Source organism: Hippoglossus stenolepis, chromosome 12 (assembly GCF_022539355.2).
Source record: "Hippoglossus stenolepis isolate QCI-W04-F060 chromosome 12, HSTE1.2, whole genome shotgun sequence".
Lineage (NCBI taxonomy): Eukaryota > Metazoa > Chordata > Actinopteri > Pleuronectiformes > Pleuronectidae > Hippoglossus > Hippoglossus stenolepis.
In genome coordinates, this window is record NC_061494.1 from 23464084 (window position 1) to 23490187 (window position 26104).

The following is a 26104-nucleotide window of genomic DNA, read 5'->3' on the forward strand; positions in this document are numbered from 1 at the left end:
CCCCCTCCTCTCTGCCTGTCTCCTCCCCTCCGCCGCCGCCTGCTCGTCAAACCGAGCCTCCTCCGCCGCCCGTGTGTCCCCGCCCCTGCAGTGGAAGCCTCCGTGAAGCGCCAGAGACGGAGACCAGAGCCCGAGACCAGAGCCCTGAAGCTGGGTGGTGAAGCCAGGCCGAGACCCGCACAGCCCCGCAGCGCCCGACAGCACTCCTCCGGTCCTCCTCGCCTCCGCTCGGCGGCCCTAGCGACTCCCCCTGCTCCTCCAGACCTCCTCTCTCCGCCGCGCCTGGATTTCATCATCCGACCTGCAAGATGGTAAGCGGCTCCCGTATCCCCCCCCCTCGCCGCCGCCTGGTAAACACGGCGGCGGGCAGGCCCGGGCCGTCACACGGCGGGACACTGTGGCCTTGTTGACAGCTGCCTTTTTCCGCGGTTAGCTTCGAGCTAACACTCGACAGCGCGGAGCTCCGCGGGGGGAGAGGAGGCGCTTCCCCCGCGGGCCGCTCCCGGCTCCGCGTCGCCCGCCCGCCCTGCGTGCCTCCTTCCCCCCCCCCACCGGAGGCTCCCGGCCGCCCCGCAGCCCGTGGCCCGCTTCCCCGCTTCCCCTCCCGCTCGTCGCTAGCATCTTCATTAGCGACGAGGCCCCGTGCAAATTAGCGTCAGCGGGAGAATCACACGCGTTAAAGAGGCCCGCACGTTTCACTCAGCAGCTCGAGCGAAGGAGAACAAACAAAAAACAAACAAAACACGTTCACGCTCCGGAAATCAACGCAGAATCGAACGCACGATTCCTCGGGTCTCGTGCGGCTCGTTTCGGCTCGGACGCGTTAACGACCCGCTCGTGCGTGTTTCCAGTGATCGCAGAGGAAGCTGCGGCCACAGGACTCGATGTGCTGCCTCCACCACGCAAACAGGGATGGGCCACGAATCGTATCGACACTAGAAAAAACATCGGTCGATATCGATAAATATCACGATACATGTCACGTTATCGGTTCTTTTGATTTACAGATTGAATTTTTTTCGCTCTCGGGTGCAGGTTTGGTTTTTAGACTCTTCTCCTGATAAACAGCTAAAGATCGTATATAAATCTGACGTAGAGTGTTAACGTGTTATACGTCCTCACCGTGCTTTCACAATGTGTACGCTTCATATCGACTCACATTCATGGGGTTGCCTAGTAACCGTAACACATCCTGGACTGGATCCATATTCAACTCACCTGATAATAGCTGACATTTCATCGTCAGTTACCATTTGCATGGGCGTAGTTGGGGATTGTAGGTTCCGTACGCATGATATGAGCCCCCTTCGGCCCCCTCACTCACTGCCACCTCTCCGAACTTACAATTTATTTCCAACGCACAATAAATCGTACACTCTTCTGCACACCAATTTTTCCAATCAATTATTGATGTCCTCATTTGCACAGATTTGGCAACAGCAGCCATTTTCTCATTAGCAATAGCGCGCTACAGTTTTTGTTATAATCGTCAAAGAGCCAAAAGCCACATTTTATTCCTTGTGCCAGTTTATTTTACGTTTGCTTTAAACGTCTTGAGGACACTTTATGTGATTGGGGTTTTATAGATTTTCATTTCTCAGATGAAATATGACTAATAAATCAGCTGGGCTGGAGGATATTAGCTAATGGCAGATTTATTGGTGTTTGTGGCGGCCTGTAGGCAACAAGGAATGTCCCACGATTTATTTGAGGGCATTTAGGAAACGTGTCACTGTGGGATTGCTTGTCCACCAGGAACTAGGGACAATATGTATTTGTCACAATTCTCTGTAAATATAACGCTCTATCATTTTTGAAATTATTTTAAACCTCTTTTAAGACCAATATTGTCATTGACAAGCATAATCTCAACAGAAGTCATTAATTGGGCCTTGATTTGATATCAGTGGCTGAAGGAATGTGTACTCTGAATCAGCAGTGTTAGGTCTGCTAACAGCACGAGCCTGTAACATCACCTGGGGACACGTGAGCCTCAAATCTGGAACAACTTGAAAAAGGCCCCGGGTTGGGTGACTGCTACATAACTATCAGAAGCTCATGTATTGTGATTCTAGGTCATTGTTCCTGGATCTATTCTGCATATTTCTGTAAACACATAAACCACACACGGCAGCCAGGAGTTATGAGCATCTATCCGAGACCTAGCCTTAAATAAGAAAGTGTCCGCTCGGTGCCAGAGGGTAGAAAGTCGGGGCTCGTCCTACACACACTGTGCCAACTTGTGGCCTGTCAAACTGCACGGCTCCCTGCTGCAGGGGGAGGTTGGGGGCAGGGATCCTCCGTTGCTTAAGCGTGTAGTAGTGGAATGATCTGATGCTAAGGAGACCATATGCTGCCTAGCAATCAAGCGCCACCCACATAAGGATGGAGCCGTGGCTAATGTAAAAGAGATAAAAGCCACAGTGAACCAACCACCGGCAGGAGTGATGATCAGCGCTGTGTGATCCACGCTGCACTTCCAACCAGCCCACTCAATCTGGATTTATTCTCCTCGCTGGCCGTTTCTCTGCTGCAGTCCTCAGCTTGTGCTGGAGCCAGCAGCCACTGGCACAGGACAAACTCTTAGCCAGGTTTGTCAGATTGGAAACACTTACAGTAATTAGTGTTTGAACTGGAGGTGTGATTCATGTAAGAGTGTCAAAAAGGATGAGTACATGCAATCATGACAGGTGAAAGGATTTCTTGGCCTTGATATTGATGCAGGACGTGAAGAGGTTCATTAGGCCGCTTTGAGTTGTTTCTGTATACATCAAGACATACTGCACCTGTTGGCGAGAAGCAGAATCTATAGTTAAATCACCAAATGAAGCTTCTTTCTATTTCTGCCTCATCAGCATTCAAGGCATCAAATGTGCCGTGACTGGGGCTTCAATGTAGGTACGCATGTAGCCTACGCACGGGGCCGAGCATTCGTAGGTGTGCGTAGTTGTGCGTAGGTGTGCGTGCGTCGCTCTGCAATTACACCGCCTAAACTCTAGCGTTTCTACTGCGTTGATTTACTAAGGGGATCAAGTTGGAGCTGATAGATGTTGAAGAGCAATTACTTTTCTTAAAGAACTGCAACGAAGAAAAGAACGTCGTCGTCCGTGTTCGTTCCTTCGACTCAATTAAAAAATGCTGGTGAAGCAGGAGATTCCTGAAATGCGATGCTACCAATCCGATCAATCGCAGCTCTAATGGTCTGCGTCGCCTCGGAGTTATATCTTCTGGGAGGTGCGTGTCAGGCTACGGCGTAGGGTTCTGCGTAGGGTTCTGCGTAGGCTACAGCATAGCTTCGACGCAGGAGCATGAACTGGGCTTCAGCAGGTGGAGCAGGATCCCCGGCTCCTCCAGCCCACATGTGGAACTGCCCTTGAGCAAGACACGATCCCAGATTGTGTGAATTGGATGTATGAAAAATAGAGAAGGGCTACATATAGACGTGCTGCATTAATAAGTTAATGTGACACCTGGTGTAAAGTACTTTAGGTTTGTGTTAAGACTAGAAAATATATATATATATATCTATATAAATTAGAACCAGACCGATATGAGCCTTTCAAAGACGTATCGGTATCTTTGTTCATATTTGCTGATATAAAAACATATTTTACAGAATAAACAGTGTTGAAAGATTAATATTTATATTTTATGCAAAGAATTTAGCTCTATATATTTGCTTAGATTAATGTTTTCTTTTAGTTATGGTTAAACTCTAAAATATAAATATTTCTTTGTCGAGAGGGTTTGATAAAGAAGCTGTTTAAATGAGAGATTGGCCAGTAGGATGTATTTTTTTTGCCAACTGTCACTTCCACTTTCACGAAGTCACAGGTAGATATTCACACATTTCCACAAAGTAAAAGAAATGACAAATGATTAACAGCAGCAGCAAACACGTCGTCATCTTGTTATTGACAGGTGTGATGCTGTGCATGAGGCTGCTGTGGCAACACTTCCACTAAGAGTTTGGCCTCCTCTGTGAATCCTGGTAGCAGCACTGTTGCTGTGCTGGTGTGTGTGTCTGTGTGTGTTTGTAGAAATATTGTTGCGTAGTAAATGTCGATTAATGCTCGTCTTGTGTCTTGCAAAGTGAATGAGAGTAGATTCAAGATCTTAAGGTTTTAACCATTCTTTGACATCATGAGCACTTTGAATACCGTGTGTATACTGAGTGCTTTTGCTAATTGTTGACTCATTTAATTCATGAACTTTACAATAATTCAGAAATGTGTCATTTGCAGCCTTAAAAGATGACCTCCGCTTGACACAGTCACTGTTGTTCTGTCTCTGCTGGGATCTCCTCTTGTCACAGCATTAGTCAGTGTGTCACCAGCAGAAATCTCAAACTGGGGAACAATCCAGAATTGAGCTATTTCCTAAAGATGAGAATCGAGTGTCCTCAGCAGTTGGCAAAACACAGTCGGGCTGTATTGCCACTGGGTTAATGCATGAGAAGATTTGAGCATTGTTAGGACACATGGCATTATGAGGCCTTTTAAAACCCTTTGTAGGTAAGACTGGGATAGAAATGGCTGAAAGGATTAGCCCTGCCAGATTTCCTTCAGGCAGCAGAGACTTTGGTAATTATTTTCATATTTGCACTTCACTCCTAAATCTAGTACAAATCCCTTACACACACACAGAAATACACACACAGACACAAGAATCTAGGCATGAACACCTAATCAGGCGATATTAAAAAAGCAGGAACTAAAGAAAGAGAGTAACTGAATTACGAAAGAGACGATGACTGTAACCTTGTAGCGGCTCATTTTAATTCTTGCCCACATCCTCCACGGCTTCTCTTCCGTGTAATCAAGTAGAAGCTTGTTAGCGATATTGCACAGTCAGATGGTCATTGGCCCGGGTTTTGCCTGCTGAAAAATGGAGCGGTGAGCTCTATTTAAAGATCCGTCTGAAAGCTCAGAGCTCGGATCAGTACTCTGCTGCGACTCTGGAGAGATGAGCGTGTTCATCATAACGCTCGGCTGTATGGCAAGGCCCGGTACTCGTAGACACGTGTGTGTGGAGGAGGGGAGTCTTGTGATCCCTGAACCGTGAAGAAACCAGGGAGAAAACACAACTCACATCGATTCCACCTCAACAATAATGTCAGCAACATGCATTGTTGAGTACACAAATGTGGACGTGTGTAAAATGGCACGTAGTTGTAATTGATTTGCTTTGTGCAGATACACAAACCAGAGGTCTTTGCTCTCAACACAACCTTGTAGTTTATGGTGAACAGCTATTTTGGCTCCTCACAGGTTTTCAGAGGCCGTTAAAATGACATCACTTTGCATGTTTATGTCCAACCCTCAGTCTGGTACTAAAAGTACACAATTTATAACAACATAAAAAAAAAGAAATCCTGAAAATATTCATTATTTTTTCCCCTTTAAACTTCTGATTATAACAGTTTTCAATAAATCCTGGTGCCGGCCCTGAAGTGGTTGTCGCAGCAGTACTGAACGTGCTGCCTGAGACTTCCTGTAGTTTTATTGTAGGTTATGGTTTATTGACTTGTGATCACAGAGTCCTCCCGCTGTGGTTTGCTTTGGAATGGCCAAGTGAAACACTGCTCCATCATCCAGTCGGCTTTCCAATCTCACTCTCTACTGAATGTGTCAATATATGCGAGAGGCAACGCCATCGCCTCCTAACACCCTCAGTCATGTTTGTTCAGCAGATTTTGACTTGTTGCTATTGGTTAAGGGGAAATAAAGTATTACAGTGCACATAAATATGCCTCACACAAGAAGAACAGATTCTTAAATACCATGCAGGATGAGACGGTCAAGGTTTGGAATGTGGATCAGTTTGTCGGTGATGTTAACAGATGGGAGTGGTGCATGCCTTCCCTCTGATCTTACATTTTATTTACAAGTTATAATTATTCAGTCGAATAATTATTTGATAATGATAATAATTATTTTCTAGTAGTCTTAGAATTCATGCAAGACATAAGTCAATTCCACCGTGTTGTATTCGGCACTGACTGCACTCAGAGGGCACCACAGTGTTTAAATGTCTATATTATTTGCAATATGTTCAGTCATGCAGTTTGTCTCTCACTGTAACTACAGTTAGAAATGGCAAGTTATCTGTTTCCTGTCCACTTTACAGTAAGCGTTACAGGAAGAAAAGTTTGCTTGATCAATTTTGGACAGAGCAGTCGATGAGTAGTTTTCTGATGCCACTGCTTCGCACTTGACTAAAGCACTGAACCCTCAAACTGCAGATGGGGCAGGCTCGACTTGTTTATTTATTCAGTTTAAAATTACAGGGACAGCGCACATTAATAAACACTTCTGTAAATTAGCCAGTTTAGCCATCTTGGCTAATTTTCAACTGTAGGCAGGTGTGAGTGTGTCAGCAAACCTGCCATCGATAGATAAATAGATATATAAGATGATGGAAAGTTTCAAGCTTTACCGACTCTATAATGGGTTGCACCAGATGTTCAAGCTCAACCGATGTGCAGGCTCGTTATTCTAGTGTCATCTACAAACTTCTGGAGTTGAACTGCTGGGTTGTTGGGGTTGTTTATCTGGTTGGCAATAGTTTGCAGTGCTTCATCCTTCTTACTGGCCTGGGGTGGGATGGGATGTAAACAGTGACCAGTATGAAGGAGCCACACTCCCACAGAGAATGAAATGTCTTGCAGCATGTGAACAATGTCTGCAGTATTTACATAGCACTGTGACATCTGCACACCGACATTAGTTGATATAGATCATGTTAAGTTTTGGTGATGGCCCCACTGCACGACCCACTTGTTGACAGGGAAGATGGAACCTGCTGTGAGGGATTGACTCACTGAGCAAGCGTTCAGTGAAATGTTGGGGCGGTGCAGAACGTGCTGTCCTTGTCTGACCTGTTGAGGAGAAGCAGTAATCAGCGGTGAATTGATGGCAGCACAGTTTGAAATCCCCACTGTTAAAGCGCCACTAGTGCACTGGCACATTTCCCCTGTCTGCATTTTACAGAGAACCACACTTCCCCCTGTAGAGATTCAAGTTTGTGACGATAGCAGCCGGTGTCAATGTGCTGTAAACAAAATCACGTGATCTCTGAAGCAGAATTAATACATTAAACCCTGTCTGTACCTGCTGCACCATCCCTCACCTGCGTCACTGTTGTGAACGCGTCTGAGCAGAGACCCCCCCCCAGTGCATTGTGCATGTGTGAAAGGGAAGCTGCGGAGAAAGTCCCGACCCAATTCTCCAGAGATCCCCTGCAGGACATGTCTGACAATGGCCATAGTAATCTGGTTTGAGTAGCAGAACAAACAGAGAATTAACTAAAATCTATAAAGTCCTAGTGAGTGCTGCACTGAGGCTGCCACTCCGCTGCACCATGTTAACCAGTCTGCAGCCACATATACTGGGCTCTTCCTTCCTTCGTGTTGTGACTGGCTGCTGCACGTCTATAATTAGTTGGGTTTTTGGGTCGGCCATAGTGTTCCTGCTGAACCAGCGACAAAGCCACACTCTTCATTATGCAAAATGTGTTTTGTGTGCTGAGGCCCAATTGATTCTGAATGAAAGCTGCATTATTGATGAACCAACACGAGTCTTTCTCTCCTGCTCTTTCTCTTTCTGCCTCCGTTCCTCTCCGAGATGCTTTTTCACTTCATGAATTTCTTTTCCTATGTCTGTATTTTTATAATCATCCCACCCGGTGCGCTCCATTAGGATCTTTTGTAAAGGCGCAGCTCAACCAGAGTTGCGTAAAGTGGTTTATTATCAAGATAAAACAGGAGTTACTCCTGAACCCACGCTAACAGCAGCAGTGACCTAAGGCCTTAGTGAGTAAACCTGTAATCCTCAACACAAAGTCTGCTTTGCTGTAAGGCTCTTTATCTCCAGGGACCCTCCACCTCGCACTCGAGGGACAGATGTCAGTGATGGAGTGGAGAGGAGGCCCACCCCTCACTCGTGTACCCACCATTTTGTTTAGCTAATTATTAATTTACCTTCTGTAGGCTAAGATTAATTTATCATATTTCACAGTTCCAGCAAGTCGGCACTATTAACAATGGTATTAAAAATGCGTTTCCAAAGTTTGTTCAACAGTGACTGATTAGATGCAAATATTAAGCGACACTTAGTTTTGCACGCGAGTCATCTGGTCTCACATTCTTTAACTAACAGAGCTGCGTACATATTTTGGATCGGTTGTCGTGTAGTAACCTCGTAAAGCTTTTTACTTGGTGGAGTTAAAATTATCTCTGATGGACATTGTCTGACTTTTTTCTGCAGAAGAAACTGCTGCTGCTTTCATGTAAACTCTTAGTTTCCTTTTGTCCAATTCTAGACGTCTGACATATGTTATGACGGCTGAGCCAAGGTGCTGTCTGGAAATGTGTCAGGACATGTTTCTGCGTCTCCTGTTTTTGACCAACAGAAAAGATAAAAGTCATAAACCACAGAGTAGTGCTCTGAGGTATTCCTCCTGTGTAATGCCACAAACAGGTCATTGAAACTGTGTAATGAATCATATACTTGTGTTATAAGTCTTCCTGGAGCCTAGATGGACTCAAAGTAAAACACGACAATGATTTTTGTTTTTTTTAGTCCAGACCAAAATATATGTGTGAACAACATTTAGTCTTTATATAGCAGAAGCACGGGTGATTTCACAACCTGTCCTTGAACTTGAGGACCCTGGTTCAGGGGCCTTGAATCCAAAATCCTGCTTTAGCAAGTGACCGTACCTGCTGCTCTCACAGAAATGATTTTTTTGAACCTATTGGGATCAATTAAGTGTCACATTGTCACTATTACCCACTGGGCCACACGGGCAATGGGACACCCAGCTCCAGTAATGGTGGAGTCATGTGCTACGCATTCAGCTACACAGGAATTCCGTCTCCCAAACGGCCGGTGCCCAGCCTCTGTCGAGTTGCCCCACAGAGGAACACCACGTACATGTCAGCCTCAGATCACAGCACATAGTGGCCGACTCCCTGCTCCCCCCGATAGGGTGTCAAATGCTAAGTCGCTTTTCCTGGCTAATCCTGAGTCACCTCTTTCTCCTCGGTGCTCTTAAAATACCACAACTTCACTGAGGTAAGTCTGCTGTTGTCCAGCAGCGATAAGCCAGGACATGACATAACTGGCACGGGCTCTTTCTAGTCAGTTCAGTGTGTATGGATTTATCTGTGTGTCACTGTGAGCAAGAGAAGAAGAGTAGCACTTACTACTACACTGTGGCAGAGCAACGGGTGTGATTACTGCTCTATTTTCTTTAGAGCGGGGAAAGTTGTGTTTGTTTGCATTCAAGCTCCCAAACAAACCATCGTCACTAAGCTCTGTTCACCTCCTTTTGTTTTCATGCAATTTACAAAGGATTGGAGGAGGAAAATAAGTTTAAACTGCAGCAGGACTTCAGTTCTGTTCACTAAGGTTTACTAAGCTCCAATGTAAATAGTAAAAATAGCACAAAAAACTACAATAAGGCCCTTTTTAGATAGAGTGCGACAGTAGCACTGCTCTGAAACCCATTCTTTTCAATGGACGTTTTCACTATGCTGCTCCCTTATTTGAGATTTATCTGTTAGTGGACCAACAACCCCACAGTCAAATTCCTCTCTTGTGTTGTCTTTAAAGCCCCATGTGCATCATTTTTTAACTCTAGCAGTAGCATCCATAAAGAAAGATGGAATTTTTCCACCTTTATTTTCAGTACAAAAGGGTTTTAAATCCACGTTTCCCTGCTGAGCAGCTGCAGTCAGTGTTGGGTATCCTGGACCCTGAATGTCTCCAAACAAGGTTGCCAGGGAGCGGCTCGGTTTGGCACTCCTCGATGGAGCTGCAGGACGATTCAGGTCGATAGCTCGCTGCTCTCCGTCTCCTCTCGCTCTCTGAGCTGTGGGATCCCCATTCCATCACCCCACCTCCCTGCAACTGGGACTCCTTACTGGCTGCCATGGGAGCGCTCAGCCTCACCTCGCCAGCTGCCAGTGGACACTGCAGTGTTGGATGGGTTGGGATGTGGATGTGACTGCTGAACACGAGCCAATTCCCCACCCACCCCCCCCACCCCCCACCATGCAGTATCTATGATGCATTTGCGTTACGCTGGAAGGTTTAATGCCGTGCAACATGCATGACTTGAAAGAGGCTGCACATGTAAATCTGAATCTGGCTCAAGGAGGTTTTTACATTGACGTGTTCACATAAATGGTTTTAAGTGGCTTGTATTCCTCAGTGTTTGCAATCTGCAGCTGCTTCTTCAACCACACAGATTTCACCTCAACCTCAGTAAATACTGCAGCAGCTGAAATGTATGAAGACGAACACAAGTTAGAATCATATAGACCCATGGATCTAAATCTGTACCTTTGTATTCAGGCTGAGAAATTAACTGTGGATATTTGTGTTTGCATGTGTGCTGATTTTGGAACATTTCCCTTTTTATATCTGTATCATTCATAGCAAAAAAAAAATCCAAAATGTTGCTTTGTAGTACAGTAATAACAGTAAGTCCACAGCTGTGCAGAATAGTAACAACTGTATTAATTGTTACCTCGTCCTGTGGAGTGAATGTTGCTTCGTGCTGCAGGACTCAAACACTTGCATGTAGACCAGCAGAGGAATTCACATCCGTTACATAGACGGATGTGAAGATGTTTTTACTTGGAAGGCAGTCAAGCTGTGCATTGTAATCAAAATAATCTTAAGTATGAATACATGACGTAATGTAAAAGCAAAGGTTCAGAGATCACTAGTACTGGTGTTATTGGTAACCTCAGAACACACAGAGAGGTTTCCAGTAAAATGCAGCTGTGGTTGTTGGTTTCCATTTTAGTCACTAGCATCCGAAGTTCCTAACAGTGTCTGATGAAACTATTGTGATGTCGTCTGACTCCTCTGTTTCTCTCTTTCTTCAGGGAAATGAAGCCAGCTACCCCCTGGAGATGTGCTCGCATTGTAAGTATTTCATACGTTTGCTGTTGTAGATGTGCAGGACTCAATTATGCTCCAGGAATCACAGGTTTCAAAAATGTGTTATCTGACACATATTTATCAGTTGCAAGGTTTCTCACACGCTCATGAAAAACATGACATTTGTGGTGTGAAGTTGTGCCGCTGCTCTTTTTTTACATATTAATGTTTTACATCATAAGGACTGTTCAAGTTATCTATGAACATTTTATCAAATGAATTTCTTGATAATCTACTATTATATCACTAGAGTCCGGGCGATATGCAGAAAGAAATGTAATTGAGTCTTCATATTTTATAGCTTAACCCTACATGTTATTATAGATAACTATAAATAAAAAGAAAAACCCAATTATAATTATTTTTACGTCAAATTTAAAGCTAAATGCAGATATTTTCTGCATTTCTGATTCTTTCAAATACAAAATGCTGATACTGACATATCGGTAGGGTTGTATGGTTTTTGGCTGTCACGAAATAAAATGACATACACACATTTGTTAATAATACAAACCCCTGTTGTTCTTATAGTGCATTGGGTGCTAATTTAATTTAACTGTATTTGAATTTTATTGTTTGTGAAGTTGGTGCCATCTTTGAATGAAACTCATGTTTACAAGATGTCTGCCCAGTAGAAATGTTTGAGCCCCTGAGCTCTGAGGAGGAAGAGGAGGAGGAGGAGGAGGAACTGAGGATATGACTCACATTTCTTCTTTTGTCCACCTCCTTCATCTTCCTTACCTTTTTCATAATACAGCATCAGATTGTCTCTGAATGGCAGATTTCTCATTCTGGTGCAAATGGCCCGGTCTCAGTGGGACGTTGTTACGGAACCAGGTTAAACTGGTTCTGCTGCTGTGTGTTTAATGAGCAGTGAGGCTGAGACAGGTCCCACTGTAGTGTGGCTGTGCTTCAGGGACCATGGCAATGTTCAGGTCGACCTCATCGTTCTCAGAACCAGAGCCACACGTGAATAATCTAACACAAAGTTGGCTGTTGAGATTTTTTGGGTGCACAGTAAAAAAATGTCTTATGCGAACAGAAGGTTGCTCGGACATTTGCGTTCACACATGAAGCCCCTGCGGAGTAAGTCTGGAGTTCAGTGCATGTCTGAAAGCAGCTTTAGATTGTGTTACTGTTAACATCGCGAAGGAGGGGAGGTGGCAGAACCTTGGCCTGTCAGGCATTCGTCCCCCATGGTTGTGACACTGTGGTGAGGGGATCCATGACCCTCCACTGAACCCATGAGGGACCTCTGCATTCAAACTGAGATGTTTACAGCTTTGTCTCTTCTTCTTCTCCCTGTTCACCACTGTTTGTTTTCTCTCTTTCACTGTTCTCTGTACTACTTTCTTTTTAAACGTTCAATATAGTATAGGAAGGAAAAATACTTAAACATATAAACAAAAGCCAAATGAAAAAATTTAAACGGGTAAAAAATAACAATATTTAACAACATCAAGGCACCAAATCACTAGATAAACTGGATAGAAACGTTTGCTCTGCTTGTTTCTGTCAAACACTCTCCTACTCTCTGTTCCCCTCTTCTCGCTCTCTGGCTTCTCCCTCTGTCTCTCACACCCTCCAATGACAGAGCAGCTGTTCAGCTCATCAACTGCTCGGACAGGCAGGCATTGGCTGTGAAGGAAATTAGCCTCTGGCCTGCTGGTGGTGGATTCAGCCTCAACCTTAGAGCCCCGAAGGAGTGAGAGTATGAACAAAGACGAACACTCACTCACCTGGAGCTGCTGTAACTCAGTGTTTCAGTTTCCATGAAATCGAGCTGAAGAGTTTATCTCTTAAGAATCGTGTCAACAAGACAGACTTTGAAATAAGGTGGTTGCTCTATTTTGGAGGATGAACATTTTGAAAGGCCTGAATCCTTCTGCCAGTGCTGCTGGTTTAAACAGGGTTAGATTAGACAAAAAGTGTAATGGTTTACTGCGTGCACCCACTCTGCTCTGCCACTCTTCACACACACACTCCTGACCACATCACACTCTCGCCTGAAACCATGGCAGGCCTGTCTGCAGCCTCCTAAAATAAAACAGAGGGCGGCTTGCTGGAGTTCCTTGTTGCTAGGGGTTTCCCTGAGGTGGGCGCCAGGGCCCCTGGTGGTGGGGGCAGTGGTGGGGTGAGTTTGGGGGTTTTCTGATGACAGCACCGCTATAAATACACACCATCAGCGCGCTGCCCTGCTTCGCCCTCGGTTTGGTGCATGCAGGCGAGAGCCGTACATTATCAGAGCAGCCAGAGCAATCAGCCTAATGCACCGAGTGCTGGACTGCTCCTCTGTAGTACGCACTCCTCTCACCAGAGGCCTGAATGAGATAAGACGGAGGGGGTGGTTGAGTAAAGGTGTGTGTGTGCGTGCCCCCTTTTTTTAACTCAAAGAAATTACCTGATTTCCAGATCCACGAGTTGTAGAGAGTCTGTTTTGTTCGTACCTGAAAAGACATATTAGACAGACCAACTCTTAGATTATATCTATTTTTAAGGTTTGTACTGGTGCTGGTAAACAGCAGTTAGAGATCAGAGTGTGGATTCCCCACCCGAGCCCTTTGGGGGGGGCGGCTGGCTGGCTATCTACTTGATTTTCTACACTACATGTGCCTGTAATTGGGGAAAACAAAACAGAAAGCCCATTGGGTGCAGGTTGAGCTCGGTTAGTTTTCTCTGGGGCTCAGACAAATGCTCTAAAACATCTCCCTAAAACAGTTTTCTCAAGCCCAATAAATGTATTTTTGTTTCCTCGTCAGTAATATAAATCAGTGGCTTTATTTTAGTATTTCCCTGCAGCACACTGTTGTCCTCTGATATGTTCCCTTGAGAACACTACACTCTTTTCCCCTCAGTAAAAGCCATTATGCTAATTGGTGCAGTGTCATGTGTCAAACTCGTGTAAATACCGAGCTGTGCATGTAACCTTCTCATGTTTACCCCCCCTCGCTCCTTATCTTATGTGTTTGGGGAGCTATATACAGCCGAGCCTGGGCTGTTATTATCAGGAACATGCAGCAGATTTTTATACCGTACATCACCCCCGCCCCGCCCCCCGGGCTTGTCTCAGCTCAGGTTAGCTTTGCAAATCGAGTCACATGTCGCCGCTAATGTGCAGTGTGAACCATTTGGTGGCTGAGCATACTTAAGAGGACAAATTCATTAATGACTTTTTGGGAACATTGTGTTTTTATAATTAATGGAAATGGGGAGTAATAAAAAAAATCCTGCTGCACTCTCCAGATTTCCAGCTCACACAGCTGTGCTGCTGTTTTCTGGTTAGTTCGAGCTACTGGACTTTTTAACTGAGGCGACGTCACCGTGTTGAGCAGAACATCACACGGGCAGAATGTGAGGGAGCTGGAGAAAAGAGAAATGTACAAGTCAGATGCTGTGGACACATTTTTTTGCCAGCCCCCTTAATACGATGTGAGAATACAGCAGTAAAATGTCTGAAATTTCACTGCAAGCAAGTGGGCGTATTAATACAATCTCCTGTTGCATTCTCCATTTGTGAGAGAAAAGACTCTGGAAATCGACTGGACACAATTTTCCAGATGTTTTTTGGAGTGCGTGCCTGAGACAGTGCAGTCAGAGATGCTCCCCTAAAAGGAAGTTATTGACCAATTGTTGACTAGTTAGTTTTTCGTTGATATTAATATTGATATTTAGCCAGTTTGTTCAAGTAGAACCTGAATATTTTCATTGTTTCATCAACCTCACATGCACGACGACATATTGAACTTGCTTTTCCAGATGGATTGCATAGATTTTGTGAAAACCTCACAATTTTAGGTTCATAATATAAACAGCAGAAATATGACAGGAGGCCGTGTGAGACAAATCTATGGAGCATAGACCAGAAGGAGGCAAACGGTTGCAGTATTTTTTATCTTAATTGATGCATGTGTGTGTGTGTGTGTGTGTGTGTAACAGACACTGGGATTCATCCAAAGGCTGATTTACATATGCATGTGTTTCCATGCATGTTTTCACCTCGTTAACAACTGTTTAAATGTACCTCCTCCTTTTGTTCCCGTGTGTGTGTGTGTGTGTGTGTGTCTGTGTGTGTCTGTGCCTGTGTGTGTCTGTGCGTGTGTGTGTGTGTGGGCTACTTTGGGGGCTAACGGCTTCCAGTTGCCTAGTAACACAGTTGAGGGTGCATACAGCGTTTATGGAAGTGTGTGTGTGTGTATTGTGATCTGCAATGGAGTATATGAGATTATCATAATCATCTCACAGTTACATTGGGTCTCCCTCAGAGCTGCTCATTAGCATAGCAGTGTGAGGAGCCTCTCTGACTGAGCAGCCCTCTCAACAAACCGTTTCTTTCACATGTTGGAATAATTTTCCCTCTTAACGCAGACCGATGTAAAATGCTATATTAATGTTACTGCCATTCTACTATATTATTGTTTCATACCTTGTAAATGTAAGGAAAAACAGTGTTATATTATATTTCACTATATAAAATACATCAATAATGTATATAAAAACGTTCTTTTGAATCATTGTGCACTGGACTTTAATGCCTAAAGTAAATCGGCCATACAAAATGTGATATAGGTTTATGGGGTGTGCTAACACACTGTACCACCTTGCAGCTCTACTGTACCTTCATTCATATTCTAACCATTGATATAGGACGTGTACATTAGAGTATCAGTTTGCATCGTGGCAGCTGTCACTGCTGGCGAAGGCTCAAACATACAGGCTATAGCTGGGCAGTGGGGTTATTGGCTCCAGTCCCTCCCGCAACCCTCAAGAGGATAAGCAGTGTATATATAATGGATAGATGGATGGTGGTCAAATCAATGCAGCTCTGACACCGTTCTGGTCTCTACCTCTCGGCCATAAACGTTATCCGAAGGAGCCAAATCTCGGATAAGTCAGTTGAGTCAGCTGCTTTTGTAAAACTCCCGTATATCCACCATCTGTTTTATTTTGCTCTGCTGGGCTCCACGTCGGTCTGTGACGCTGGCAGATGTGCGATTGTTGGTTCACGTCCTGTAAGGGGGACTCGGCCTGTGAGAAAGCTGTTGCCCTTGTTTGCATGAATGATGCATGCAGCTCCTCTCTCGACAGCTCTGGTGCTCGGGCTTCAGTGCTCGGATGCTCGCTGCTCAGCGGCTGCACCAGAGATCGTTACGTGTTGTAAATGTCCCGATGACCCGACAAGAGGAACTTAAACTGTGACAGGGAGCCGGCTTGAAAGATTCATGTTAACATCTTCTGTTTGGTGGAGCGCTCCACTTCAGAGTTGTGCAAGTTGAAACCTCCGAACTTAAGGACGTTGGTTTTCTCCTTTCTTCTCACGAGGCACAATTAAAATGGCAACTTGTATTTTCTTGCACAGGCTTCCTAATTGAGTCATTGGCAAACACAAAAGGGGAGGGCGGCTCCCCTTGTTGCTCTGTGCCATTGATTTTGCACCCACGTGCAGGATGTGGGGCGTGTGTGATATCTGCAGGAAGTGAGTCAGGAACAAACTGAGCCCTAAATCCAAATTATATTCATTCCTACACTTACACACTGGCTGCATGGAGCCGATTACCTTGATTCGAAAGAAAATGGCTTTGATTTCGGGGACACTAAACCCAGCGTGCTGATTGTCTGTTGCACCGATGCCCCCCCCGCACAGACCGTGTGAGCCAAGCTTGTGTCATCTGCTGTGAGCAGGAAACAGGAGGCTGCTGATAAGGAAGTGTTTTGTGTCACAGGACAGACGTGTGCTTGGCTCTGATAACTCGCACCTAGTGGACACAGAGAAACCCTGTGACATATCAGATTGTGTGTGTGTGTGTCTGTGTGTAGTATGTTTGAATTGGGAAAATAAAAACAAAGCACTGACCGCCCCTCCGCCCTCAGCACAAATAAATATATGTATATGTGCAAAAATCATGGAAATGAGATGCAGTACAACAAACGCGTATTGTATTCCTTAGGGGTTTTGTCTCTTTCTCACAGGTTGATTTAACTAAAGCCACAGCAGCTTTTGCATCACTGATTCAGTTCAGCAGGTGTTTGCACAGAACACACACACCGGAGGCTGATAGTTATACTGAAGACAAATAAGAGTATTAACCAACAAGGGATGTGTTTGAGTTGTAGAAGTTTGCTGCAGTTAAACAAAAAAACATCTTGATTTTCATTTTTAGTTCTTCTGATGTGCTCGTATTGTGTAATTATACTGAGGCTGTGTAATTATAAAACATGTGAGAAAACTCGCAGAAACTTCCTGAAGGTGGCGTCTTTGTCACTTTCACAGAAAACTTTAAAAATCTGCAAATATTCTGGTTTGTGAAGCAGGAATTTTGCTATTTTGCTTTTAAAAAATTGCTTGATAATTATTTTGCTGTTGACTCACATCAATTACTCTGCTTATTGTCAGCTTTTTGCTATATTGCACCACATATCAATTGTTGCCTGTTTTTGTGGGACTGTATTTTGTCTCCTTGAATATTTGACGGTTGTTCTGCACATTAGAGTTTCTGTCTGAGCCCGAGAGAAAACTAACCGAGCCCCAGACATGAACTTCTGCTTCTTGTGTCTGAACCCGACCCAACCAGACGTTTCCCCTTTTACAAGCACGAGCAGTGTATCAAGTATCAAGTAGATCTTACAGTGGACTTCAGAATATTGTTCAGGTTGTGCTTCTCTTGGCTTGCAGGCTCCTCGGTTGTAATCACCACAGGAGTCACTGCTGCTGTGGTTGTAATTGTTCCAACTTTCTCTTTCTCTGTGTCCTGCTCATTCCTCCCCTTACTCCTCCACTTCACTGGGATTAGTCATGGAGCTGATGTAGCTCAGCTTGTCCCAACGTTGAAAACCCAAAACACAACCCACACCGGTCTCTCCCTCCCTCCAGCTCTCTGCATCACATAATAAGTGAGAGGATGTAGTAGTTCTAGTTTACCACTGTAAATTAATTCCTAATAAACCTGTTTAACATCCATGTTGCCTGCAAAAATGCCAACCTGTCCGCTGCCAGCCATGGCCACAGGCATTTTGTTTCTGGGTCGTCTATACGGACCTTTCTCCCAATATGCCTCGAGTGATTTGGCATCAACGTTAACTTGGACTCAAACATGAAGTGAATAGATCTTTGTGGCTGAAATTCAAAGCCACTGTGACCTAATTTCTGTCCCATTCCTGTGAAGGTGATGTCTCAGTTGCCTGGAGAGAATTTCATCACATCTGGCACAAACCTCCACAGGACTCCACGGGCTGATTAGAACGTAGAGGTCAAAGCCTCAAGGACACTGTGACTGCACAAGACACATTTTTGTCCATAAGTCAGGAGTCAATCCACCAAACTTTAGCACAATTTCACGGAAAGACTAATAGGGATGAAGTGATTTTTATCTAAATGGTCAAAGGTGAACTTCACATCATAATGTTACAAAAAAAACGCGTTTCCATCCATTAATTAAGATCATAACTCCTGAAGAGACGGGAACATTGTGACTGTAACTCTTGGATCAGGTTCAATGTAAAGTAAATCTGATGTAATCTTTTCCTTGAACTATATCTGAGCAGGGCCGTCCCTGTGCAGGTCAATAAAGCTGATGTCACCTGTAATAAACTGAATTGTCGGCCTCATAAATTCATCCCCCACACCCGGTTGTCGGGCCTTCCCTCTGTGAGCGGCGTTAGATTAATAGTTAGCAGGTGTCATTCAGGGTCCCAGATTAAAGGCGGGTGGTAGTTGTGTGGTTGGCCGTCGGGATCACGTGAGTGTGTGTGTGAATGAGCTTATATAGTAATTAACAACTGGCTTTGTTATTGCTTCTGGATTACTGCCACTGCTCAGTCTGCTGGCGAGGGAGCGGAGGCTGCTTCTGATGGCAGGGGAAAGAAAGATCCGGGTTCCTTCTCATAGAAAAGCGCCGGTAGACAACAAGGGCTGTAAGTCTGAAATAATCCTGCCTGTGTATTCGTCTAATTCCTCCACTACCGCTCCTCTGCTCATTTCACAACCGTTCCCTGTTTCTTCTATTTTAGGTTCACCGCAGTGTTGTCAGAGCAGTAGCAGAGGTGGCTGCGTGTAATACTCTCAGTCAATAGTTTCTATTTCATCTGTCTCTTTGTAGAAGAGCAGGAACAAAATGTGCTGTGGTTACTGTGGGTCTGCACCTTGGAGCGGTGAGCTCAGTCCTGTGCAGGCCGGAAGTGGCGTCCTTGACCTAGTTGCGAGCGGTGGCCACTAAAGTTTATGACTACAGTTCAGTTGCAGGTGTGAGGATGGATATTTATGTTTTGCATAAATATTTGCTTGCATAGTGGATGTGATTCTGCACCATGGCTCATTTCTCTCTGTCACTTTTAGTTCTACTTTTTCCTCTGTGTCCTAATATTACTTCCCTATGTGGCGGCCCTGAGTTTATGGGGCCCTCAGGCATCCTGAATCCATCTCTTCACCACTGGTTTTCTTGGCATTGTCTCGGTATTGGATAAGACAGCAGCTGAATATCTGCGAGGAAAATGTCAATGTCTCATCTTCCATTTTTCTCTCTTTCTTTTTCTCTTTGTCCAGTCGATGCTGATGAGATTAAGAGGCTAGGGAAGAGGTTTAAGAAACTCGACCTAGATAACTCTGGCTCGCTCAGCGTGGAGGAGTTCATGTCGCTGCCGGAGCTGCAACAGAACCCGCTGGTGCAGAGGGTTATCGACATATTTGACACGGACGGGAACGGAGAGGTGGACTTTAAAGGTATGTTATAAACTCTGCTGCTGTGGGGGAACCACTGCTACCTGACTTTACTGCCTTTATACTGGTCTGTTATTCTGTGAAAGACCACAGCATCATTGTTCTGCATCATATTTTTATATATATAATACTCCATATCTCAGAATGACTTCCTCTCTCACCCTTACTTTCAGATCAGCCAGCTAACTAGCGTGGAGAGGTTTACTATTTGAAGTCTGGGTGGTGTTGGTATTTGGCATCAAGGCTCTATGTAACTCCTTGCAAGCGTACACCCAGCTTAGGACAGTACATCCCCGAAAAAGAACAGCTGCATCACATACAGAGCCCAGCATAGATATGAGCCCAAAATAATATAAGATAAACTTGTTCCAGCTGCAGATAGAACATGTGAACACGTACATAATGTACACCTTTCACTTCACAGGATATTATCATGTAGGGAAAGGTACTTGAGTAAATTGCAGTGGCACAGGATGATCGCATGACGATGTAAACTATATTTGTGCATTATGCATAGGGAGATATTTAAATATATGGTTACATCTATCGACTGTTTTAAGTCTATAGGCAGGTATAGTATACAATATGAGTATAAAATGGATTGTTAATACATAAAGTGGTGAATTTCCCAATAAGTATAATATATATGGAATAATATAAGTACTGCAGTGTATCTGTGGGAGAGCAGTTAAGGTGTTTAAAATATTTCCTTGAACTCAACAGAACATAAAGTCTTGAAGATATGAATGTGACCATCGTCTTCTGTATGTTAACAAAAGTTAGATATGTCATTAAATCATTTTCTTATCAATATGTATGTAAATCAGCCATGAAAGCTCCCAAGTGAATGTACAAGAACCAGTTCTACCCATTAGATTACTGCACATACTGGTGGCAGCTTAATGGTTAATGTTAACACTGCATTAATGTGTCTGTGTTGTTTTCAGCTGAACCAGGGGCCGTGAGCAGTCACTGTGATTTTCTGTAATAAAGCTGATTAATGGCAGAATTCATGTCGGTGCACAAACACACAGCGTCCGAGTGGTGACAGGGAATTAATGACCCCAGACCCTTTTTAGACAAGTTTTACAAAACATATTGTTCTCAAAGTTTAGTAAATGCACGACTCTGTATCTCAGAGGTTTCAGCTGCAGTGCATGATGGGAAAATGATCAGAGGGGAAATGATCAATATGGAGGGACTTTGCTCCCGGCAGCCGTCATCATCTCTCAGCCTTTCATTAGAGGAGAAGTGCTGAAAATAGAAATCAGAAAAAGAAAAATCAATATATAAAACCAGGATTCCAGGTTTTGACAGTAAAAACAGATCGGCGTTATAGAAGTGATGAAAAGAATAGAAATCGAAAAGAATGTGAAAAAGAATGACTGGTTCCATCTATTTATTCAAGATGTGCTTGAAAATGTAATGGGTTCTTCCTTGGGTCAGATTTCATGGAAATTGGCGCAGTAGTTTGTGAGTAATCTTGCAGAAAAACAGAATGGCAATGAAAACATAACCTCCATGGAGGAGGTAAATATCAAGAGGTTGACGTGTGATATTGAAGAGGAGGCTGCATATGAAGACGTGTGGTCTCTGACTGTTGTTCTCCTCCTCCTCCAGAGTTCATCGAGGGAGTCTCACAGTTCAGCGTCAAGGGCGACAAGGAGCAGAAGCTTCGGTGTAAGTAACGCTTCTTCTCTACTGCTGCTTTCTAACCTGCACTGAACTCAAACATCTTCCTGAAACTCTCCCGAGGGGTTTGTACGTGAGAACGTCCAACGCAGCCCATGTGAGAATAAAGCAGGGACATGTCTGGAGAACTCAGCGAGCGAGTGGGTGTGTTGATGAAGCTTCTATCATGTGATGGACGGGAAAGTGGAAGAATATTAATATCTCAGGATGAAAAAGAGGAGTCATACGTGTAGAAGATGAAGATGTCAACTAGGAAAGACAAGATTCCAGAGCTGTTAGGTCACTTATCCTCAAACGTATCTGCGTGATTTGCTGCCTCCACACAAACCCTCCAGGTTTAACTCCCACCTCGTCTTTATTGCAAACCCCCCCGGTGAAAACAACAGTAAAGTACAAGTTGCTAATAGCTAGAAAGATGCAAAACAAATCCATCAGAATTAGATTCTCCTTCCAGCCACAGTAGTTAATATGAAGATGAGACCTGAACAGATTTCAGTGCCTCTAGAGGACACACACGAACGTGTTTGAAGGATTACTGTCCTGGTTTGCTCAGGAGTGCACGGGGGGGGGGCAACAGGGACACAGTTACACAACAAGGTGAAAGACACGTTCTGTCAAGTGTTGGTCACCAGACAAAGACAAGTTCTCTGAATGTGTGATGCTCGGTGACTGATTTTATTCCTCTCTCTTCTGCCCCTGCTTCTGTTTCCCTCCCTCCCTCATTCCACACCCAGTCGCTTTTAGGATCTACGACATGGACAAGGACGGCTACATCTCCAACGGCGAGCTCTTCCAGGTGCTCAAGATGATGGTAGGCAACAACCTGAAGGACACGCAGCTCCAGCAGATCGTGGACAAGACCATTATCAACGCAGACAAGGACGGAGACGGCAGGATATCCTTCGAAGAGTTCTGTGCAGTGAGTGGAAGTATTTGCTTCTGGGAGGGGGGGTGTTGACATTTCCGCTGATGCAGCCTGTTGTAGTGAAGGCAAATGTCAAAGGGGCAGAAAAATTCTGGAAACAGCTTTTTGCCTGGGCTCGTCAGCGCTGGGTTTCAGTTTCAATCCTCTGTCGGGGATGTAAATATAGGCGGCTGAGTTCTGGCTACATATGACGGGGCACTAAAAATACTGAGGTAGCACTTCAAAATTGAGCCATGCGACAATTAAAAGATAAAACGAACAGCTGACATTATTATTTGACAGGATCCCTCTAATCCTGGGATGATCCTGTGAGAGGAGTGAGATAGAAAAGAGGTTTTTCTCCTGTAAAATAAGAAACTAGGAGAAGCAGCGGCGCGAACCCGAGTGCAGAGCAGTGAAGTGTTAATGAATTTCTTTGAGAAGATGAGTTTTCAGCCTCAGCGGCAAACAGGGGGCGTTATATCACTGCAGTGGGACGATCACAGCTGCACTGAGAAGCAGAAAGGAGGAAACTCTGCTGCCTCTTTATTGAATCGGGCTCAATAACCAGAACCTTAATTACACAGAAACATTATTAAAAAACATTATTTAGAAATTGCTCCAACCACCGAAGGAGAAGAAGCCGATACAAACCTGCTGTCGGATCCGTAAATCAATGCTCTTGTCAACTGACAATTCAGTTGACAAGTCCATGACCTTAAATCTAATTTAGGATTCAAATATGGAGGCGAAGTCTCTTTCAGCGCATTTATCATTACAGGAAAACGTCTTCCTGACTTTGCTGGAAGACGTTTAGTGAAATGAAAGGCACCAGTTCCGACTCTCTGACAGACACGAGGCCCACATTCGACGGACGAATCTCTGGAGCCTTGAACTAAAAAAAAAAAAACCCAGGCTCTCGTCCTTGTGAGGGTGTATTTTCAGGACGGCGCAGGAGAATATCACATCCTGGTTTTATCAAAGCGACACTGCTCAAACACACGAGGGCTCCGGGAGGAGTCGGCGTGACACGATTTGTTCCAGGAGAAACTGGGTGTAAAAATAAGTGATGTAAAAATAGATGATTGTCGAAAAGGGGTTGGCAGGAGTAAGAGAGAATATCTACACATCCAGTGCATTTCAGAGGGAAGACTAGAGACACGTGTTTGTGGGTTTAACACGTAACACGTACTACTACACTACTTTTTACACACAAAGCTCAGTTGTACTTCAAGGGGGAATGTGACTTGTAGTTGTTGATGAGAAGATCTCACAGATCCAGATTCACCATCTCGACCTTTCCTCCCATCGGTGGATTAACGGATGTATCTTCTCGTCCCTCCCTCCTTCCCTCTCTCTCGCTCTCTCTCTCTTTCTCTCTCGTTGTTCAAGGTGGTCGGCGGCCTCGATATACACAAAAAGATGGTGGTGGACGTGTGAGCGCCCCTCCGCTCGCCGGATCCCGCCCCGTCCCCCCCCTTCCTCCTCGACACTCGCTTTCTCCACCATCTCTGAAGATCTGCTCAAGACGTCCGGCAAAACGCTCACTATGTAACTCAATGGAAGTATTCTCTCTCTCTCTCTCTCTCTCTCTCTCTCTCTCTTTCCTCCTCACTCACTCTCTCTCTCTCTCTCTTTCCTCCTCACCTCTCTCTCTCTCTCTCTCTCTCTCTCTCTCTCTCTCTCTCTCTCTCTCTCTCTCTCTCTCTCTCTGTGAAGCCACTTTTTTCTTTCACAAACCACAGGCCCTCACACAGCCAACTCTGAAGTGTTATTGAGCTGGAAGTCCTCGATTGCCCGGTCGTAGCACTTCAAGAGATTGAAGGACATCGATCCGACTTTTGGATGAGGGGGGGAGAAGGGGGGCTCAGTGAGGAGTCTGGCTGGCTTGTTCATATTTCATCCATCATTTTTTTTTTATGGTTATTTTTTGATATTTATTTTTTGTTCTTGTCTTTTATAAAGAAGAAAAAAATACAAGTATATCTCCGGTTGTCTGGTGAGGGGAAGTGTGTAGTATGTGAACACTTGACTTACAGTACAACTAGACCGTAGGGTATGAAGTGCCAACCAGAACATATCCAGAACCCAAGTTATTACCCATCATCACCGCTGTCATCATGCCGGGCAAAGTGGCCGCGACACTTCCAACTGCACGAGTCGGGTTGTAGACGCAAAACAACATTTCAGCTGCGTCTCCTTTTTTTTTTTTTTTTGCTCTCCTCTATTTCAGCTTCACACACGAGCCGTTAACGATTTAGACCAGTTCAGCTTCCAGTCGCTCTTCGCAAAAAGCAATTGGTTCTTCTTTTTTCTTTTCTTTTGTAATAAGATTAGCTAGTTTTATTTATACGTACGATTGTGTTTGTATTGTTGGAGATTCTCCTTGTTTCTTGTCATGATAATAGATTCAAATAAAATGCCAAGACGATGTCTTTTCAAAACAATCTGTGGCTGCAGAGCGATACCTGGTTTACTCTCGATGAAGTATTGTGCGTTTCTCCCAACGCTTCGTGGAAATCGTTAAAATTTCAAGACTTTTTTTTTTGGGACAGCGGCTGGATGGACTCGGGAGGAATAGTTCAAGAGTGAGATTTTACATTGTTTGTGCAAGTATATAGGATTTTAAGAGACTTATCTGCAGGCAGCGTTTTTTAACCAGTATGTGTATATTAGGTGATCAATGTGCTCGTCATCTTTCACAGCGACAGGAGAAGGCAGCTCTGCCTCCGCTTAGCGTGAGCCCCTCTGAATACTTACCTTTCTCAGCAACGCGCAGGACGGCTCGGTTTCTCAAACGCAAAACACTTAAAATCTTAACTTGTTGGCATGATCAGTGTGCAATGGGATAGACTGTATATTGTAGTTAGGTTCTTTTTCTTTTTCTTTTTGAACGTGTACATTTCAGAAGTTGGCTTCTTCTCCCACTTTTTAGTTTCTGTCACAATCACCTCATTTCTCCCCCCTTCCACCCACTTCTACAAACAGGGAGAAAAACAAATTTTAACCAAAATGTTAATTTCTAAGGGAAAAAATGCTTCCTACTATGAATGGCGTTGGGATGGCTTTTTTGTTGCGTTTGGCTTCGGAGGCCGCCCGCCGGTTCGAACGGGAGTTTTCGGTCAGAGATGTGAATCCGGAGTGCTCCGTGGTCCCTTATCCCAAAGCTCTGCACGGCTTGGGCCTCCCTGTGCTTGCATGACATGGAAATATATTTTTTGTTGTGCATGTAGATCAATTTTTTGAAATAATCCTCTTGTTTACACATGGATGGTGATGTTAATATATTTAAGAATTTAATGGTATACAATATGGATGTTGCCAAACTTTGGTAAATGTACACATATTATGAGAGGTAATCCAAATGAACTGAACTACATGTAACTTTTTGTATTTTTACCCGGGTCAGTGAGATGCTTCTATTCCAGTGAAGGTTGCACATCTGATCCTGTCTCAAACTGCCACGCACTGTACTCAGCTTAAAGGGGAAACTTTTGTGTTTTTTTGTTTTCTTTCTTTTGTATATAAGTATTTGTTAAATGCAGTTCTGGCTCTCTGTTCTCTGTATAGTTCAGACCGCGCTTTAGTTTGTAAGTGCTACTTCTTCTCTGACGGACTTTGGGTTCTTTTTAGTTTGTGTGGGGATATCTGAAAAGATTTAAGTTTGAGAACCTTTTTTTTTTCCCTTTTTCTGCATGCTGCATCTTATGCTGTGGGACTGTTGGAAACTTGATACTGTATGAAAATTAAATAAAATTTAAATAAACTTTGAAATGTTGAAAGTAATGAATTTCCTGTCACTTCTGTTCAGGATCAGAACTCAATCACCATAAACAAAAACCT

At 44.2% G+C, this 26104-nt stretch overlaps 1 protein-coding gene across 2 annotated transcripts; it reads left to right on the forward strand.

Annotated features, from left to right (window-relative positions):
• On the forward strand, positions 1-26047 carry LOC118118945 (calcineurin subunit B type 1). Of its 2 annotated transcripts, none has more exons than XM_035172531.2 (6): positions 1-311; positions 10901-10940; positions 19492-19668; positions 21286-21345; positions 22092-22276; positions 23648-26047. In XM_035172531.2, exons 1-6 carry the CDS (start codon positions 309-311, stop codon positions 23699-23701), a joined length of 519 nt encoding a protein of 172 aa, XP_035028422.1. In that variant the 5' UTR covers positions 1-308; the 3' UTR covers positions 23702-26047. The 2 variants fall into 2 exon arrangements, with proteins under 2 accessions (XP_035028422.1, XP_035028423.1); XM_035172532.2 differs by having other exon boundaries at positions 3-311; positions 23654-26047.
• Positions 26048-26104: the final 57 nt, after the last annotated feature.

What these genes read in the sequence shown, in the direction of transcription:
- LOC118118945 (XM_035172531.2), top strand. An exon ending in CCTGGAGATGTGCTCGCATT is followed by an intron (nt 10,941 to 19,491) that starts GTAAGTATTTCA and finishes CTCTTTGTCCAG; the next exon opens with TCGATGCTGATGAGATTAAG. An exon ending in CAAGGAGCAGAAGCTTCGGT is followed by an intron (nt 21,346 to 22,091) that starts GTAAGTAACGCT and finishes TTCCACACCCAG; the next exon opens with TCGCTTTTAGGATCTACGAC.